General features: G+C 44.5%; 2 protein-coding genes across 2 annotated transcripts; both read right to left on the reverse strand.

Annotated features, from left to right (window-relative positions):
- Positions 1–149: 149 nt before the first annotated feature.
- Positions 150–8,502, reverse strand: LOC130373458 (integrin beta-5-like). The gene is made up of 9 exons (XM_056579971.1): positions 7,886–8,502; positions 7,467–7,552; positions 7,100–7,292; positions 6,614–6,863; positions 5,205–5,373; positions 3,522–3,683; positions 2,451–2,546; positions 2,250–2,339; positions 150–771 (listed from the first exon to the last, which is right to left on the reverse strand). The coding sequence occupies exons 1-9, from the start codon at positions 7,962–7,964 to the stop codon at positions 604–606; spliced, it is 1,293 nt and encodes a 430-aa protein (XP_056435946.1). The 5' UTR covers positions 7,965–8,502; the 3' UTR covers positions 150–603.
- A 385-nt stretch (positions 8,503–8,887) lies between these two features.
- On the reverse strand, positions 8,888–12,296 carry LOC130373461 (RNA-binding protein 44-like). Its single transcript, XM_056579973.1, has 8 exons — positions 12,266–12,296; positions 12,110–12,191; positions 11,760–11,862; positions 11,476–11,649; positions 10,955–11,025; positions 10,567–10,640; positions 10,113–10,344; positions 8,888–9,639 (listed from the first exon to the last, which is right to left on the reverse strand). The coding sequence occupies exons 2-8, from the start codon at positions 12,164–12,166 to the stop codon at positions 9,346–9,348; spliced, it is 1,005 nt and encodes a 334-aa protein (XP_056435948.1). The 5' UTR covers positions 12,167–12,191; positions 12,266–12,296; the 3' UTR covers positions 8,888–9,345.
- Positions 12,297–21,127: the final 8,831 nt, after the last annotated feature.

Below are 21,127 nucleotides of genomic sequence, written 5' to 3' on the forward strand. Positions count from 1 at the left end.
TGTGATTTCCATTTAACGATTTAAAGCAACACAACCTTTCCTCCACTCCTACAACTGTTTTATTTGATCAAACAGAAACTCCACCTAGAGGGTTTTAAAGGTCTCCAGGCGTTCGTCACCAGCTGCCCGGTCACAACCTCACAGTCAGTGACTCGACAGGGCTAATGCTAGCAGGGAATCTGTTCACAGCATGTGGACATTCCTCACAGCCCTCCTGGGCACCCTGGTTCAGAGGAGGGCACCCCTCCCGTGTTCAACAGGAAACAGAGGAAGGCTGAGAGAGTCATTGTGATCTCTGCCAAGAGCTAATCTCTTAAGTCTCTCGCTGTTTAGCGACATGGAGCTGTGTAAAGCTTGCTCAAAATAACAATAACAAACGGAAGCATTTTTTAGATGTTCTTCAAAGTTCTGTGTAATTACCAGGCAGAGTATGGTAAGAACAGCCAGTTACTGCGGAACGCCCTCAATTTGACTCAATATTATAACATTGTGTAACACCTCTGGTATAATGCATCAAGTATCTTCATTGTAATGTTAGCGGATTAAATACATACATTATACGTGAACTGTGTAAAACTGAAACCATTCTCTTCTGAATAATGCCTAAATGATGTGGGGCTGGAAGGCGGTACTCACGGTGTCCCCTATCTTCAGGTCAGAGCACTTCCGGAGGCCCGGTAGCGGCTGTCCGTCCTGGCAGGTGGCGGTGAAGGACAGACTGATGTCCTCTGGTTGGTCCGACACGGTCAGCTCCACTTTGGACCGGATGTTCTGGAAGGGATGAGCATGTTCCACTTATTTGTTAATAATCTTAATGGACAGGAAAAAGATGAAAAAACAAACAAAACACAATTTTAATGCCATAAACATTCAAGACAACTAGAAGTTTTCCGACTCCTTGTGCATCAAAGTTAGCATGCAAACATTTTGCAGATCCTTGAAACCTAAGCTGTGTTAATGTGCTACCACACAGCTATTAATAATAAAAGTGGTAGATGTTTGAGTCTGCTAGCAGGCTGGCTGGATGGGCAAAAGGCCTCAAGTGAGGCAAGCCTTAGAATTGCTTGGGCGGGTTGCCACTGCTAATTTACACCAACTGTAAACCTCAGAGTGGGCATGGATCCAGGTCATATATACACAGGGGAAGAGACACGACAGCTTGTACAACATGTGTCAAATGAAACACTTAGGCACAGACTGCTGTGGAGAACACCACTGCAAAGTCCCGAAACCATCAACGCACACAAACAAACGTTGTCACTCTCACACACTTAAGACACTTAAGTCGGTTTTGAATAAAACCCTTTCTCATTTCGAGTGGTGTGCGCAACCAATCTCAGGTTGGGGAATACAGTTTAGCAGCTTGGATGGGAATAACATCAGACGGTTAACATGTTCTCCTGAGCACAGAGCCTCCCACTGAAACTTTCAGTGTGAGGGCTTTGTTTGACACCTGCTTTATTTAGTGAGGACACGCTGCCCCTTTCCTGTTGCCATCAGATGCAAGAGTACTTCTTTGCGGCTGAAAGGGGCAAGGAGAACTGCTGTGCCTATGGACAACACTGACTCAACAACAATAATGATTTAGATATGGTCAATTAATTTGCATTACTCCTCTGTCATTGAATCTGTTAATTAAGGAAGGGAAGGTGTTTTTTTAGGGGCTTTTGGGGGTATTTGTGTTAGTGGAATGAGGACAGAAGATTACCTCCTGAATTATGAACCTCTCTTGTTTGAGTGTGGCTAAATGAACAGGGAATCTGCAGATTTCAACCAGTTCAAAGACTTTTTAATATGTTTATTCAATTCAAATTAAAGCACAAATTAATAAAATTGTATTACCCAATGGCTGCTATCCTCAACCTCGAATGGTTTTCAAGTAAACAACATTATTTGTATGGATATTTGTTCTTATTTGTTTAACTCATGCAGGCAAATTAATAGCTATTTCACATTAAATATCGATGTTTGACAGTTATTGGTTGGAGGTGTATTATTTTTCATCTCCAAACCGTCCAAAAACATAATTAAGACCTATGCAATTTTAATTAAAACTTTTTTATGCCTTTTGATGGCCTTCAATTACATATCTAATTTCATGACCCTTTAATGTGTTAAATATCTCCTTGGATACACAGAATTTAACCTTGGTTGAAGCCACAATACAAAGCTCCTCTAAAACCACACATCAATCCATCTTTCCTACAATCCTCACATTCATATAAGAAGCATCCATGTTCTTTACTTACGTTGTAGGCATTGACGATCAGTTGAATGATGTTCTTTGAGTCCATGTCGAGGATTTCAACTGTCGTTCCCGGAATGAGGGCAGTATAATTCTTCAACAAGGCAAAAAAACACAAAACACAAACAAAAGACACAAGGGGAATTACTTCATGATCAAATCATTGATACGCATTAGCTGAGCAACAGATAGAAAGACAAACTACCTTGTAAATGACGTAATACCTCCTCGTCACCGCAAAGATGAGATAGATATTATTTTCGGCCAGTTTTTCTCCAAGCAGACCGAGAGAGGGATAATCCTGTGGAAATAGAAACATTTCTCTATCATAACAGAAAAAAAAACTTTGGCCAGACAGGAAGTGGGTGAAAGGAAGTCATCACCATACTGATAACAGTGTTATGTTTACATAGGACTCCCTGCCAAGGGAACAAGTTAAAAGAAGAGAGGCTAAAGGGCAGAGTAAGAGAACCAGCGTCTTATTATATTACACTCATTCCATTACCCGTCTGTGAGCCAGGCTTCTGCAGTTAACTGCTGCCGTTTGTGTTGTTCTTTGTGGCCCTGAATTTGAGTCAATGTGCGGGGGAAATCTAGGATCTGACCAATGACAACTATCCAATTGAATCCATTCTAATTTATTTGGGTGGGGAAATCCAGGCAAAGAGAAAAAATCTCAGTCAATCCACTACATACAGACGGAGGGATTCAATTCGAAATTCCTGACTTCGTACTAACAGAATTTCCGCACGTCCTTAATCAAATAAAATTAGCCATTGGCCCAAGTTATTGTGGAATAACTGACTTTAGAAATCTGTGTCTGTTTAAGCCCCTGCAAATGGTTAGCAGGATTTAAGTGCTTTAATACAGAGATCCACATTTACAGTTTATTGCCGTTCAGTTGATTTGTTTGAAGGGACTATTTGCTCTGTGTGTTAGTGGCATCCCGTAGATGCACATAAAGCCAATTAGGTTTTACTAAGAGCCATTGACCAATCACATGATTCTCAATAAATTAATCTATATCCACTATTTCTTTCTGGAGTAGTGTTTTTATATCCAATTACATGAAAATAAGTTGAGAGCACTTAAACTCAGTTTAAACAGGGCCTCTTTGTCTAGCGATAGCGTCGTAACACAATACATGTGCCACTGCTGTCAAACAACTACAAAAAGAAGCAGGATACAACACTGCACTTTCTAGAAGGTGGCTAATCTCTTCTTCCAGTCTCAGAAGATCCGATTAAGTGTGGAGCTGTATCGTCGCCACGGTTACCATCTGGGTGGAAGCACTGTTCTCGTTGTTCTTGTCCAGGTGACACTCTCCGTCGTTGGGATTGACCAGCCCTCCCAGCTTCCCGTCCAGGGCCAGGTGGGGCACGTCGTCCGTGGCGAACACCAGAAGGTGGAAGGCCTCCTTCCTCCAGCCGATCTCCTCCTGGTGGGGGTTTGGGAGGAGCAGGGCACAGGGATCAGAAACGCCACCCCTATGCAAACTTGAGATCCATTATCGTGACTCGTGGATACCTGGAGCTTCATATGAACAGGGAGAGGTTCTGTATGGTGGATTTTTACAATATCGCAGTCAACGATTTATTTTACTATTGTATAATGCAGATCATAGACATATTGGAACATGATTGCAAGAGCCTGAAACCTTGCACTATGAAGCCATTTAAGATAAACAGCAATTTTGTGAAATACAATCAAAGATAGTGCATTCAATAGAATGGACATGACATCACCTGCCTTATTCTTGTTAAAAATAATCCAGAGCCACCCAGTGCAGGCCGGGCCTGGGTCAACACCACACAAAAGGAGCAGACAATAGAACAAGTGAGGATTTGACAGGGCCGCTGACTAATGCCATAGGGCTCATCAAACAGAACCGTTGTTGCAACACCAGAGGTATGAACACCACTATTTACACTTCCAGTAGTTCCCTAAATCCCGGCTACATTGCACAGTGGCCAGGTGTTCTTCTATGGCTAATAAAAGGGCCCTTTTGAAGTGGCCACCAGAGGAGTGGCCGTATCATTCAGCCTTCGCGGTCTACAGATAGACCACACCAGGAGCTTTGTGTTCCTATCACGGCCCTGGTGGGTTCAGTCACCATCAGCCCCTCTTGAGGGATTAGGAGACACCCCTTAAAACGTGCAGTTTCTGCTGGCGCTGTGGTTCCCACAGGGAAGTGAAGCTAAATAATCACGTGATAATAAAAATACTTTTGCAATCGTATATTTATCGAAACACACTTTTTCTATATTTCTTCTTCATGCTGGGAAAAGTGACCCAATTGCCTGCAAATACCGGTGATGTAATGATTCCTTACACTGGATAAAATATAAATATCACCCGCCACCCCCCCCGCAGAACGTGGCAACGGAGGAGTTCCAGTAGACTTAATTACAAGGCAGAAGCTACTGGGGGAGGAGGAGGAGGCTATCCTTCACTTCCTGTGGGAGACAATTGACCGGGGGAGCCCCTGTTACAAGATTGCGACCTTGCTGGTCAAGTCTTTCTCGTGCATGACCAGCTGCTCCACAGTGCACTTCCTCATGACCCCCCCCCCCCCCCCCCCAACACACACACACACACACACACACACACACACACACACACACACACACACACACACACACACACACACACACACACACACACACACACACACACACACACACACACACACACACACACAGCCTTTAATTAACAAGTTAAAAAAGGGGGAAGATGCCTCCAGTAGCTATACAGAGACCTCCCCAACCACTTCCCCACCCCAACCCCTGCAGCTGTATTCATGCTTACTCAGCAGTCTCTCCCCATAGTCATGTCAAGCCTCATTCATTGATTCCCATCAACGGTTTCCTTCTACATCCTACATGTTCGAGAAATGGTAAAGCAGAATCCTTCCCCCCGAAAACATCCCACCTCAGAAGGAGAGGCTTTTCCCGCTCACCTTGCAGACGGCGGCCTGCACTATGGCGTCGAAGCCGCCCTCCGGAGCGTCCCGGTTGCGCGAGACCATCTGCTTCTGCACCTCCTGGTTGAAGCGGTCCACCTTGTCCGTGAGCGACAGGACGTGGCGGAAGCCAAAGGATGGCACGCAGTTGGGGAACAGCTTGTATCTGTGGAGATGGAGAGGGAGAGGGTTGTGGGGAACCAGTCTGCTACATTAAGGGCAACCATGAGCCTTCCCCAGTGGCGTTTTGAAGTCAACTTCTTTTGCATTACATTTATGCATTTGTATTTTAGCGGCTTGTGACCAGGGCTTATGTGTCCTGAGGCCTCCATATTATACAGTGGTTATGATTCGCTACATATCTTTTTACACATTACTTCTCTGTAAATATGTACAAAGCTTATTTTAATTTACACACAAACACAACCGCAATTACCAATCATATCCTCTCCCAACATGATCGGCTGTTTTTGACCATACATCGCCTGAGTAAGGATCAAAATAGTTTATATATGTGTCCCCTTAATGTCATCCTGCAACATGGCAGTGTCTGACACACACACACACACACACACACACACACACACACACACACACACACACACACACACACCACACACACACACACACACCACACACACACACACACACACACACACACTAGCCTAGTTGGGAAGTGAGGCGCGATGGCAGCCTGTTAGCTAGTCCAGAGTAATCTAACCTCCAGGGCAAACATACCCTTGCCTTCTCTCCCCATCTATTCTAGGTTTTTTTCAGTCAACAGACATGCACACACATGGATGTAGAGAGGCAGTGGCCATTTTGGAGCACTGGCTCTCTCAACTATCAGAGGTGATGAATAATGAACCATGCATGGGATTCTCTCCCGATACATCTTTCATGAATGGTTCAAAAATAAACCCTGTGGATGTAATTTTTGAAGAGCTGTGCCTGGCCTTTTTGAGCTCTCAATAGGTGGAACGATGACATGTCAGGATCATTTTGGGCCAGAAGAGACTAATATTGAAATTGGATATTTGGACAAGTGGTCATGATCATACGGCCCTGATAAAATGATCATGATCAAATTATCATGATCAAATGATCAGTCATGTGAGTATGATGACCAGACTGATGGAGGCGTCCATGTTAGTTTAATTTAGTCAGAACTACCATTTCCTGTACAAATATCCCGAGTGCTGTGATGACGCCTTTGATACCTGAACCACAGAACAGTAGTTGGTTTCATGAGGTCAAAGTCTCAGATCACGTGTTGAAAGCACAATGATATTGTTCTGCTCAGACACAAAGGCATCGTGCATGACACACATTCTGCTCAACATAAATTTGCCTCTGGATAGCATTACATTAGGACCATGAATCCCGCATCTCTCCCCTCGCCTTACCCGCTGCAGGGGTTGTTCTGATACTTGGGCTCTGTGTAGGAAAAGGGGGAAATGTTCTTGTCCACGAAGGTGCCGAAGCCCAGCCTGAAGTTGCTGGTGAGTCGGCTCATCTCCTCGGTGAGCTTGGTGCCCAGGTTGTGGATGGTCACCAGGTCGTCCTTCATGGAGAGGGAGAGGTCCATCAGGTAGTAGAGGTCCACCGGGTAGTCCTCCACCTGCCTCACCTGCACCTTGAACGACGTCTGGTCACCTGGACCCCAGGGTGGGGGGATGGGGGGGAATGAGAGTGATGATGCAGAGGCGTAAACTAGGCACAAATCGGCGGCCACAATATTTCGAAATGGAAAAAGGTTCTGGGACCGCTCTTTGCAGTTTATGACGTGAGTGTTGTTGAAGGAGATAATGAGGTGGATGGCCATGGTGCTTTGGACAGGCCAGGGGTTCTGTGGGGTTCTAGTCCGGTGTGAATTTGAGTGCTTGACAAACCTGGCCGCAGGCTCACAGAGATCTTCTGCGGCATGATCTGGGTGACCTCGTTCTGGGAGGGTGCGGACCCTTTAGTGCTCAGTGGGTTGCTCTTCAGGATGGAGGTCTGACTGCTGGGGAACTCGATGAACTGGGCCTTGCAGCCCCGGATGTGTAGACTTTGAGTGAGGTCACATCTCACTCTTCCGAAGCCCTACAATGATATTAAAAACAGAGCTAACTGTCAATCACTGGGCGTTGGAATGACTTTGCTTTGCGATTTGGCTTCCTCTGGTTACAGACAATCTCTCAGGGATGCTACATTCAAGAGTAGGATTTTGCAACTGTTGTGCAAAACGATGCCAAAACAACAACAATGAGCGCTTACCTCTTGTGCGCACCAGGCGCAACTTGGGTGAATTAAGATGCATTCTTCACATGATGTCGCACTGCCACTCATACACACGTTGAGACCTGAGGAAGGGGGGAAACTCGGTATAGAAACTCAAAAAGGACTGACCCATTTATCGCAATTTTAACTAAATATAGAGTGGCCTACTACCACAATGTCATAAAATAACATTAGGCTACCTATATCATACAACAAAAACATAAAATGTAATAGGAAAATCATGTACGCATGCATCAATGTGTAACAACAAAAACATAAGATAGCGATAACATTGCAATAGGCTACACTGTTGCTTTGTGACATTCCAGCACAGCAGTCACTGAGGCATAGAGATTAGTGCTGATATCTCAGGGCATGAGTTATATTGTAGAAAACGACAGTGTTGTATATTTTACCTTGACCGCTGTGCCAAAGTATCTCGAAAACCATGCAGCACAGAGTTGCACGCCGCAACAATGTCGCTGGGTTCATCATTGTGTCACTTGTTGGGGAAACAAAATACCTCAAAATAACTGAGTAGGCCTAACCAATACCGTCTCGTGGATTGTCCGAAGGACGTCTTAATGGATGGAGTCCACTCGGTCAATGCAAAACACCGAAGTAACGTCCACGTTGACCAGATTTGTATTCCATTCCGCGCTCATTCCGTCAAGCTGGGGGCGCCTTTACGCTTCATGTTGTGGTTGGACATTATCATCCATCATTGCAACTGCTCAATGAGCAAAACACGCAACTCAATCACGTATATAGGATCAATGACCACTGCATGTTTTCTTTAGAAACTTCGGTATCGTTCCATCTCAGTACTGGTCCACAGACGACTCCCGTTGATCCCAATCATTCAGTCACTCCATGTCTTCGAATCACATAGTTCTCTGGCTGTGGCGAACAAGGAATACAAATGTCAACAAAAAAATAAATCTACCACGTCTGGAAGTCGTGATTTCGCTCTCAAGTTTGTTTCTCGGCTTCTCCTGTACGCGACGCGTCCCTCTTGGAATCTCCGCCTATTCCCGAGGGGTCTGGCGGGAGGGGGGCAGAGATGACCCGTTAACCCTGTCGCTGCCGCGGCGTAGCGTTGATTCCTCTGGACGGATGTTTTTTACACATTTGGAACAGGTGCAATGAGTAAATGTCGACTATCGATATGGAAACGTGTACCACCCCCTTGTCGTTTTCTCAACGCGATTGCCTGATTGCCATTCGTTAAGAACTCGCTTTTTCCAACCCTTGGTGACCTTTGTGTGACGTCGTGTGTCATTTACATTCCTATAGTAATACGCGCATGTCTGAGTCCAGAATCCAATAAGGCGTTTGCCTGTGACATTTAAAGAAATACAGCTGCATTATCAATATGGGCGTGAAAAAACCTTAAACTGTTAGACAATTTCTTTACATATATTTTTTTATTGATGAATAACCACATGACTAACATTCTATGGTATTCAAACACCCATAAGTTCAAAGAATACTAACTTATGAACACAGCTTTGGTGCCTATACAAATTGAGCATATTAGAAAGAAAGGATAAGTAAGTAAAGACATAAGGAAGGCACAAAAGAAAAACAATGTCTAATACAAAAAAAACAATAAACTCAACCATTCCGGTCAAACAATTAACTTCTTCATAAACAAACAAATCACCGCTCCATAAACAACCTATGGAGCAGTGGAACAACCTAGGGAACAACCTTCCAAACAAAACGAACATATATAGGCCTTAATATATATAAACATAAACAAAAATGTATTTATCAAAAACTTGAGGGATCCGCAGGGTGCCGCGACGCCTCAACTATCCCTTCAGGCGCTGCCACGCCCCCCCAAAACTACCTCTTGAGGTTGCTGTGGTGATCACCTACTCCCTCCACTGGCTGCTGTGGCGCCGGAAGAAGACGTAGCAGCGAGCTGCTTGGACGCCATCTCCACAATGCTACTGAGCGGCAGGCCGCTGAGGCTGCCCCGGTGGCGCGTCTTCATCTCCTGCAGAGCGCCCACTATGGCAAGCCTCCCAGCCTCCGGGTGGCGCTCCTTCAGCGCGACCATCAGCTTGTCGAAGCTGCCCATGGAGGCGTGGTGCTGCGGCACGCAGGTGCCCTCCGCCGTGGGCGAGTCGCTCAGGACCTTATGCTTGTCTGGGCCGGGCACCTGTGGAGGGGAGGGGGGGGAGGGAGGTTTGGATGGCTGACTGGCCCAAAGCTTACTGTATTCACCGTAAAGAGTGTACCTCGGTTCACCGTTTCTTAGAGCTGGGAGTTATTGGAAAATGTATTAGCACGATAATTATGGGGAAAGGTTCAGCATGCCATTTAAAACATTGTCCATGAGGGTCATAACATTAGAGTATATGGAGTTTAAAGTATCGTATAGGACCATAAAACAAGTTTCTCTGTCTCACTGAAAAACTCATATGAACTAATACATTTTAATTCAATCTGTTTACAAATGGGTATGATGACGAGTCAAATTCTGAATACCATTGAAAGACAATAAATGACAATTGGATATGTATGATGCAATATTGTTCATCACAAATAATGTCATCAACGGGTATTTGAGAATAGGCTTTGCCCATGGAGGTGTGAATCACATTGCTCACAATGCTGCTCAGATCCCCTCACCTTTCCCACAGTGAGGCTGGAGTGGGTTTTGTTGGCACTGGGTTTCGTTGCACCACCTGTCTCCTCTGGTACCTTGCTGGAGGCGATGGGGATCTGCAGGGCTGGACTCAAGCTCTCGGTAACCGGTCTGATGTGCTCCACATGTAAAGTGGAGCCCGGCACGCAGACGCCATTCATCTTCCCAACGGCAAACTCAGCAGCCAAAGGGCCCTTTATGGTCACCATGGCAACTCTGGAGAGAATAAAACCACCGTGAGATAGATGCCACGGATGCTTAAGATTGTCGCAACCAAAGCGTTCCACATTTACATTGAAATGAGGCCAAAAACAGAAAACAAAGTCTTGCGTTGTGTTACATCATGTATGTTCGCGAGAGTTCAGCAGTATGCGTTTTCATTGCCAAGATGAATTCAAGCAATGCCAATATTTATGATAGGTCAGTGAGGTGACTCACGTTAGATGGTTGCTGAAAATGAAGAATCTGACATCAGAAACGTGGTCCTTTTCAAACCACTGCATCACATCGCTCTTAAAAGAAAATAGTATTCATTAATTAGTTGGTAGGGCCCTCTACCTGCTCAAGTGTGAATTGTAATGCACGATGAATCATTTGTCACTGCCCCCTGGTGGCTGTCATTTAAAACATTCTTTATAAAACGTCATGATTTGATACTTTTCACTCAACATGCCCATAACGAATCTGGTGACTTATCAGCTCTATTCTTAAACGTCTTTTTTTTTTCCCGCAAATTAGAGCTGTAGTTCAGATAATAAAGAGGAAATATTCTGAAAGATGCTGCAGTGTGATGTCATGTTTAATCCACACAGGTGTAGTGGATCACCTCAGTCACATCCTTGGGGAGTCCAGAGATGACCAATGAGCTCCCCTGTTCCTCCACCTTCTTAGGCAAGCCTGGGGTAAAACAAGAATTTCAACAACCAATAAAAACAGATTGGAAGTTGGCCTACTTCACAACATCATCATCAGACCTAGACCTGTCGTGCTCTTGTTGAAAGCAGATACGTAACAACCCACAAATCAGACTTCAGACTGATAACCGAGTACATGCATTTCACATTCCTTCGCCTCTTATTTGTTTTGACAGATCACACAGTTAATGAGGCGGGAATCTGTACGGCCGAACTGGCAATAAACAGGGAACACAGACCCGACCAATAGTGGAAAACTGTGAACAAGTGTCAGTAAACGTTTCGAATCAACACTGTGTAGACATAATAGAAAGAAATAATGAAAAAACCTGTCTGAAAGTTTCCCATGCAAGTAGATGAAACAGGAAACAATGCGTAACCCCGCCCCTTTCACTTTTCTGAATTCCTCAGACCCTATCCAGTGTGTTCTTGCCTTCTATTATCTCTTCGTCACTCCCTGAATGGGTGTCTCCCTGTCCGGTCGGCACCATAACGACGGCGGGTTCCAGGTCCTCCTTAGCATCGTACCACACCTCGCCGGTGCTCAACTCAGTAGATTCCCCCTCCATTTGAGACTCCACGGCCACTACCTCAGTCACACGATCCACTGTGTAGACAGATCAATACAATACACAGTTATAGGATGGAGCGGTGGCCGTGGGTGTCCTCACCCGTCTGCTGCAGACAGATCAATACATTAATACACACAATAATCACCCGTCTGCTTGTTGTCTTTCCCACTGTGCTTGAGCATTTGGGAAACCGCTCTTCTACGCTTCACCGTGGAGTGAGCCACTGGGGCATTCTGTCTCTTAGCCTCCTGGGAATGAATTTTGTCAAAAATGCGTCCCAAAAAGAGGAACTCAGGGATAGACGATGAGTACAGACATGGGAAATTTCAATGCATCGAACCTAACCATACAGGCCATATTATTGTACCATCATAAGCTGTCAGATACCAGCTGCTAATGATACCAAGTTTCAATAGTTATATTGCAAATGCAACGTGTTTAACGGCTACAGACAGGGTACATGCCTACCCATAATAATGTAATGGTCCAATATACCTTTGGGTCTTCACTCTTTCGAAACAGGGGACATTCTTTCCCTCCAGGCATTTCCATGTCCCATCCCTCCAGTGGCCGAGAGCTTGTAATCAGATAAACACATGATGCAGACAAGCATTTGGAAATCGTACACATTTGCACACACTAAGAACATACCTTGTCGCGACATCCTCCAAAGCATCACCAATGAGCTAAAGTAAATCAAAAAACAGACCAGAGTCAATCATGAATGTCAGAGTAAACCTAAAATACATGAAAAATATATTATAGTGTCGGGCAGAAGCAGACCTTTGGGGCCGTAGGGGCAGCCAGAGGTTAGTCTCGCCGAGCTGACGAACAGAGGCTCCAGCTGCTCCAGGGTCACACCAGCCAGGATCTTGGTCCTCATCTCTTTGTAGTCACACTGGAGCTTCTCGCAGACATTAACAAGCTTGGCCGGAGGGTCCTTGGGCCTGCGGGAAGAGAAAGGCAAACTGATGGTACACCATCATTCTTAATTGACGGTAGCTTTCGGGAGACTTTGCCCTGGAATCTTCTCATGATTTAGCTTCAATGTAAATCTTCATCAAAGTCCACTTGTGTTTTCCTTACTTCAACAAAGTGAGGAAGGGGAAACTGAATACTCCTTGAAGTTCATCAAACACTAACTCAAGTTACAAGAAAAATCATCAAAAAACTAAATCATACAAAAATGGTTTGACCAATACTCAGAGTGTGCTGTTGTCATGGCGAGGTCATGGGGAGGTGAAGCAGTCTCCAGGCTTGCTGCTGGCACATGGTGTAGTGCAGGTCCAGCAGACACAGCTCAGCGCACTGCGCCCGCCGACAAAATCCCTCACACGGTACCCTGTCCCCGGCCTCCTCTGAGCTGAAACACACGACCACAAGGGTGCCACTGAAAGACCTCCCTTCTGGAGGCCAGGGGGGCGGATGGAGTGAGCATGCCAGTGCACGGAGTACCTTTTCAGTTTCTGTCTTAGCTCATCAAGTTCCTTCTTGGCAGACTTGAGTTTCACAATTTCCTACAAACAGAAAAACACAAAAAAAAATCATGCGGCATGTTGACGAACATGTCACCCGATCGCCCCTTCCTTCCTCATCCCATTAGTATACCTCAGCCAAGTAGTCCAGGTCGGACATCTGCAGCATGGTGAGATGATTCTGGTCTGCCGTTGCGGGCACCTTCGTCTGGGCCTCTACCGACACACACCGTGTCTCCGTACCGACTGATACATCGGACGTGACTACGCGGGGGGAAGGGGAAGTGCCCCTTTCGACAGTGTGCGGGGCCTCTCCGCCGGCCCCCGCAGAGCGGTCTCGGCCTGCCCCGGGCCTGCTGCTACTCTCACCCGAGACAATGTTCTCGTCCTCCTCCAGGAAGCTGTGGAAGTCGGAGCTCTCCTCCTGGTCCATTTCGGGGACGCCCGCTTTGCAGGACGCGACGCTGCCCTGAATGGGGTCCCCCCGACAACCCGCCTGCCTGGGGAAGAGAGGGGACGACCCGCGAAGGGGGTGGACGACCTTGGGCGTGGACGACGGGCGTGGACAACCTCTCGCACCAGGGGACGACCTCTCGCACCGGGCCATCTCAGTCGCCGTGGCCAGGGCGGGGCTGTCCTGCTTGGGCCCCATAACGTAGATATCGGCGGAGGGGTTGAGCTGAGAGGTAGACGGCTGACTGCCATCGAGGCTGTAGGGAGAATCATTGTAGAGAATAGTTTACCATTGGCAGAATGCAGGGCAATCCCATGATGACATTCAGTTAGTTATGTAGAAATATAAAGTCGAATATACGCTATTTAAATCATCACAGGCAGGGTTCAAAGTACGGCTCACAACACTTTTGACTATGCTGACTTCCACGACAGACCATCAATACTCACTATGAGCGACCAGTCACAGTGCAAGCAGAGGGACCCCAGCGCTGTGCCTGGCTGGGCGGAGACTGGGGGGCTTGCCAAGGTGCCCCCCAGTAAAAGCGCTGTTCAAGCCCTGCATCCAAAAAGGAACTGGCCTGGGCTGAGGAGTCCTCATACAGTGCAGCGTTACCGCTTTCCTCCTGCCAGCCTTGGGCCTACACCATCAACACAACACAGCTATAGTCAAGTCTGTTTGGTTGTTTTGGTTACCGAAAACTTCTGCAACATTTCAGTTAGTGCAGTGGTTCCATTTTTGTCATTTATTTTCATTGATAATACACTTAAAATGTACAATGGGAGACTGTACAATACCCCCTTCAATTATGAGAGAAATAATAATAATACCACAGAAACACTCAAAGTAGGAGACCTTTGAATTTTGTGGCACTTGCTGCATAGCCCACACGTCTTCACTGTTATCCAGGAGGTCCAAACTCTCTCTGACAGTGTTCGGAAGACACTCCACCTCTCTATGGTCAACTGCAAGGTCAAAACAAAACCCCATTGTTTTCACTCTGTGCACCAAAATATTGTTCTGTGTCTATTAAATTGGAATAATTAATAAACAGGGTAAGAGTATGAGCTTGCTCGTCGTGTGTTACCAGCGCATCGTCGTGCTCTGGATGGATCACTAGCACAACTGTTCTTCAATGGCACTCTTTTATAAACATGGGCCCTTTGGGTCTGAAAACAAAAAGATAATGTAGGTGCCATTGTAAGTCAGTCACTAATTATGTATGCGAATGTGGAGCATACCTGTCCAAGTTGCTCAACCTCTGGGTCCCGGAAAGCACGTTTTCTCGGGAAGCATGAGTATCTATGCACCCAAACAAATATTTAATCCAGTTTATTCAGGTTGTAGAGCCATACACACACACATGGATATATAAATATGAATGATGAATCTGCACACACACACACACACACACAATAAAAAGTGAAAATAAAAAAGGAACACTCAGGCACTCAATACTCAAGTAAATTAACCGAGGTCCGTGTTTATCATTTTTTTTTGTTTTCAACGGCCATTATATTCAATGCATACGTTTGTTGCAGACTTACTTGAACCGGGCACGGCCAATGAATTGATAAATACAGGATTGTTATAAGGGATCATCTGACAGGGCACTGCAAACCCATGAGTGGTGTGATCATAGAGATAGGGGTTGACAACCACATGGAAGGGTGTCGGAATGGAAGACCACATATTCTGAAAAATAACGACAGATTAATACTTCTATACACGTTGATTCAATTCACCACATTATACCGTTTAACACGATAAGTAAAGTGTACAATTGACTATACATGCTAACTATCAGAACGGCGACACCATAAAGATAATTATGGTGGTTTAGTATGCAACTATAAAAGTTAAGATAATTGTAAGGAATACGGGAAAATTAATACCCAATATTTGTGGATGTAGCTGAGGTGAGCGGCATGTGGCTCTGGTCAACGGGCCGAAGTGACCAGCTTCCTCTTCCACCCAAAGTGCTGTGACGTAGGCTAAATTAAACACGATTCAATCCACGTGGGGTCTTCCTTTCCTGTCCCAATCACAGAACGGGTGGTATTGTTTTGATTATAATATCGCCGTTATTTGGAGACACAGTACAATGCTCTGTCATTCGCGCCATATTTGTAGCTGCAGCGGCCCAGACGACCATTCCGGAAGGACGCAAGGATCTTCCAGGACCTCACCTAGCATAGCCAGAGAAGTGTCCTATTGCTCCCAGTCTAAGCCTTTGTGTCCAATTCAATACCGATGATTACAGATTCAAATAAAATATACAAATTGTATGTTGAAATGCCTCTTGAACATTCTGGTAGAATATTGGAAATTAACTAATTGATCGGAATCCAGTGATGTTCCCTTGGTAACCACGAGGGGTCATTAGTGGTCACATGAGTTTAAGGCCAGCAGACAGAGTCCAGGACAGGCTGGCAGGTGGAGGATCACTGCATCGATCAGGGACAGACAATTTTTAAAACAGTTTTATAATCATAGGCAAAGACTTTCCCTATCCCTGTAGATGTACATAATATACCCGCCAGGGGGTTGTTGAAACCTAATTCCTTTCATTATGTAAAAAAAACCAAACGCTCACTGCACTCATCGTTCATTTTCCGAAGATAAATATTTTAATCTGTATTACAAAATAGGAAAAGGAAAACATAATTAAAGGTTATCTCAACTACATTAAATGCATGGGCTCTTCACAACTTCCGGCGGTGAATTATTATTATTATAATTTACCGTTGCTAATTATAATTGACCGCTGTCAAGGAAAACAATGGACTTTTTGCGACTATGACGTCTTTGGTAGTACTGCGCAAGTAGTCCGGTAACTTGTCAACCCCAGAGACTTCGGTTGCTAAGCGACGTCAACGTCTTTGGGGGACTTTCTCTGATGATCCACACTACGAATGCTGGTAAGTGTTAACAAATAAATTGTAAAAAGACACACCATGTGAAGTTATTTTTCGTTTTGGCAAGTAGCCGTGTAATAAGTGGGATAATATATAGAACGTTGCCGGTGATTATCGAAAATAAGCCCCTTCAGGGCGAAGCGAGACACCTCCGCTGCGCGTCGGTGTCCTGTTCGGCCTGTCGGAGCTTATTTTCCCGATAATGACCGGCGTTCTATACATTATCCCCTACATATCTGACTCATTGTCAAAATTCGCATAACCGACCGGTAATGATTATCCTTCCAATGAGAAGCCATTAACAGATTGCATCGTGCTCACTGCCTCCGTCCGTTGACTGATCACCATAGAGTGGCGAAGTCACGCCGTGACGCCCCTTCCGGTAGAGCTCATGGGACCTATGAGATCGAAAAATATGAATGGGTGTCAATGGAGAGAATTTTTTTTTTTTCTGATCCCAGTCTTTATATGCCCTGGATTACACATATGTTGTTTGTGGTTTTAAATGATAATTTTTCATGCAAAGAAAAGTAAAACTTTTCGTGAAGAAGTTTGATCATTTTAGGTTTTATGTGAGGCCGCTTTGTGAACTACAGCTCTTCGCTGCTCTCGACGTATATGATATACGTCACCACACCTGCACTTGGAACTCGGCACAGAGATGGCGATCTCTCTGCTCCACTTCAACACTTTTTTTCAAGGCGAGGATAAAAGCATAGAAAGAGGTGAAAACCACTGTAAGTCGGGGCATGGGGAGAGTTTTAGTTATGTGCATCTATATGTGCCATCTCTGTGCCGAGTTCCAAGTGCGGGTGTGGTGACGTATATAATATGCTTCGAGAGCAGCGAAGAGCTGTAGTTCACAAAGCGGCCTCACATAAAACCTAAAATTATCAAACTTCTTCACGAAAATGTGTAGTTTTCTTTGCATGAAAAATTATCATTTAAATCCACAAACAACATATGTGTAATCCAGGGCATATAAAGACTGGGATCAAAAAAAAAAAATTCTCTCGATTGACATCCATTCATATTTTTAGATCTCATAGGTCCCATGAGCTCTACCGGAAGAGGCGTGACTTCGCCACTCTATCGACTTGATTGGGGACGGACGCGCAATGCATTGTGGATCCGTGCGCTGAAGGCTCCGTCAAAAAGTTGAAAAATGTTCAACTTTTTCGGCAGCGACGGATCCGTCATCCAATCAGATCACGTATGCAAATTTGAGCACCGTGACACTTCTCGGGCTCTGACGACCCTGGAAACCTCCCGCATCGGTCAGCCACGCCTTCTGAGTCCTTTGACTGACGGTACAGTGGGCATGGCGTCATGGCCGTAGGCCTACGGCATTCACTGCCATATCTGAAGGCCTCTTCACTTAGATTCAGCTAAGTTGTTTTATGTTGAAGGACTGTCATTGATTTATGTTATTCTAATGTGGAAAGCCCAGGCTCTCAATGGGGCGGCTTCTCTATAGTTATGCACTCTTATGGTGTTGGAATTGTGGTTGTATTATTCATCAGACAGGTTCACTTATTCCCACAGACCGACAATGTATCGAAACCTTTTGACACATGGGTTGTTTTTGCTTACTGAATCGTCATTGAATAAGAACAATTATCCCACCAATATTGTCAATTCTGTTTTCTAAACGTCACATTGAATGCAGATATAAACATTTTTATTGGAATTGCTTTCCTATAAGAGAATAATAATCCCTGAATAAGAGAAAATATCTTTGGAAAATCTTCGATAACTGTGGTCCTATGGACAAACTAACATAGATCGGAGGTAGGGATGTTGTAGTTAACTATGAGGCGGACCTTGCACTGTGTCATCAGTATGTTAGCGAGAGAGCTGCAGATTGAGTAGTATTCCCTGCTGTTGATGGAGAGTTCCAAGGTGACGTGAATTCCTCAAAGCCTCAATACGCTCGTTTGTTCTTGCTGAGTGGATCACGACCGATAGATTAGGATCATGGCTTAAGCTCATGAGGGAAAGGCCTCAGTGTGTGTGATGCGGAAATAGGAAAGAAGGGATGATTGACACAACAGGCCAGGTATTCTCAGCTTGCTGAAATACATTCTGTGTTGTATGGGTTTACACGTATAGTGTCCTGCTAGCTGCATCTGCGACATTTGTTCCTTTTGTTCCCTAAGAAATGATGCTAAAACTGGTTATTGTGTAGCACTTGCTTGTTCTATGTCACTTACCCATGAGAACAAATCACAATAAGGAGTACAACATATCCTCTGTGTGAACAAAAGTAGTATTTTGTTGTTTTGTGTGTTGTTCCTGTGCATAGACAAAACTAAACTGTGCTTAGCCCTAGACTTTCAACCCCACTCCCAGAAACACAATACAATAAAGAACAGCTAGACAAGTGCACATTAAGTATACATCACTCATAAATAATGACAGAAGCAATAGAGATAGGGAGAAAGGGAGAGCGAGAGAGACACATACACATACACACAAATATCAGGGCAGGGCATCTCCCTAGGGCACAGTAAAAAGCCTTTTATAGCATTCAAAAGCACTCCTCTCCCCTCCCTCAATCAATGGGAAACTGCCTGGCTCGCTCTGAGTGAACATCAGAGCTAGGCTTTCACACAAGACTCTGTGGAACTGAGTGGAAAACTGAGAAAGTCACTATTAGTAGTCATTAAATAGCAAATGTACCACATTTATGTCATACATGTTCACCAATAGCAAAATAATAACTCTTTAATGGTAGGCTACATAATGACACATATGTCAAGAAATGCATTGGAATTGTGTTGAAGGAACAACAAAAGGAAATGGGCCCTACTGACTTTACAAGGCCATTACTCGGTATTACAGGAAAAACTCATGTCCTGAGGATGGCTACAAATATTTCAAAGAATGCGTGCGTGTGCGCACAGACACACAAAGATTGTTGTAAAGAAAGTGGTTGGCCAATTGCCTGGCGAAGTAGATCCAAATGTTCCAAATTCAAATTAACTTATTTGTAATAAAAGTAAAAGGACATTTAAAACACCTCAAGCCTGATATGCTTATTAGTGGGGAGGGGGAGGGATGATATCTAATTATACTAATGTTTTTTTTTTTTTAAACTAGAGCAGGACAAACACACCAATGGCTTTGGGTTAACCCACCTCCTGCTTCACAGAGAAAATGATCAGAAAGATTGGAGGCATGTGACTCGGTAATGAGGCAGGTCAAGCTCACAGTGGCCAGCAGATCACTGCAGCTGATCAGCTGACTGTCGCATGCTGGGAGAGACTGATGAAACACAACCCAGGACTGCAGGCAGTGGAGCATAAAGGACATTTTATTGTACCAGTACAGATGGGCAGCGAGTCGCAGTGTAAGATACACATTGTGGAGGAAGAGAGAGGATCGAAGCCTATACAGGCAGACGGATCCCTCTGTTGGGCTCGACCAGATGCTAAGTTCCTCTCATAAAAATAATAAAAGACATTAGCTAGAGAAACTGCAACCCAACACAGCGGACATTGTTTGACCTTTGCGGGCAAGCGCTTGCCATAGTAAAGATTAGCAGTTCCCTCGTCCATCCTGCAAACCCAAGTACAGTGGTCTCCGTGGAAACCATCAGCGAGACGAGCATCACAGGGATACAGATTAGGTTTCTTGTATAAAGGTACCCGAAGTAGGCAGAACTATACAGCTTTATACATTAAAATCAAAACAGATGCAGACTTATAGCAAAAATATATATTTTATATAAGTTTGTCTATTTCCCATTTAGAAACAATGTTTAATGTGAAACAAAAACAAAGCAAATCAAACAAAGCGTCACAAATGTCTTCTTTGTCTAAAAAGAGCAAAGCGATATGTTAGTGGACAACGCAGTCTCTGTTGAGGATATCATGCAAAAGACAAGCAGAGGTCTCCAGTCAACAACGTTGGATTGTAAGAAAGGAAGAAAGATGTCAATTTCATTCACTTTCTGTCTTTTGCATGCAAGGCCTCGATGCTCCTGCCATCCTGGGGCATCGGAGGAACAAGTACACTGCCGAGAAAACATTAAATACCCGATAGAAGTAAAACAAAAGAAGGAACAATGAAACATTTCATATACACAATGTAGAAAACCATTACAGGCTCTGGGAAATATGTACTAATCTATCCCTTTTGACACGGTGAAAAAAGAGTGCTTATTGTTTGGAGATTGTGGCCGATAAGGGAAAACAAAGGACTCGAAAGAGTGTGAAGCAGAGTGTGGAGTTGACACTTTGGAAAGGAGCGTTAGCTTTTAGCAGGGGAGTGCAGCAAGTAAAGTGGTTCTCTGGAGGCCGGTCCACGTTTACCAACCGCTATCTCCCTACCATCAGGAATCCCCCAGTCACTGGGCGTAGGTTCTCAGCCTTGGTTTATATTCATAGACAGAAAAAAAGGAAAAATAATAATACACGGAATACTTGGAATATCTACAGAGGAGTAACAGCAGAATTTAATTATGGTGGTTTATTCTTTTGTGTAATTCTTTTCATTAAATTAAGCCCTTTTAAATTTATTTTTATTCCAGAGGGGTTCTCGATCACTGAGGGAATAATAAAAAAAAAAAGGCATATATAGAACAGTGCTGCATTTTGATGATCTTTTTTTCAGAATTAAAACTTGAAATGTTCCACTATAGGTTATTCGATTCTCTTAAGAA

The sequence above is a fragment of the Gadus chalcogrammus genome, chromosome 20 (genome assembly GCF_026213295.1).
Source record: "Gadus chalcogrammus isolate NIFS_2021 chromosome 20, NIFS_Gcha_1.0, whole genome shotgun sequence".
NCBI lineage: Eukaryota > Metazoa > Chordata > Actinopteri > Gadiformes > Gadidae > Gadus > Gadus chalcogrammus.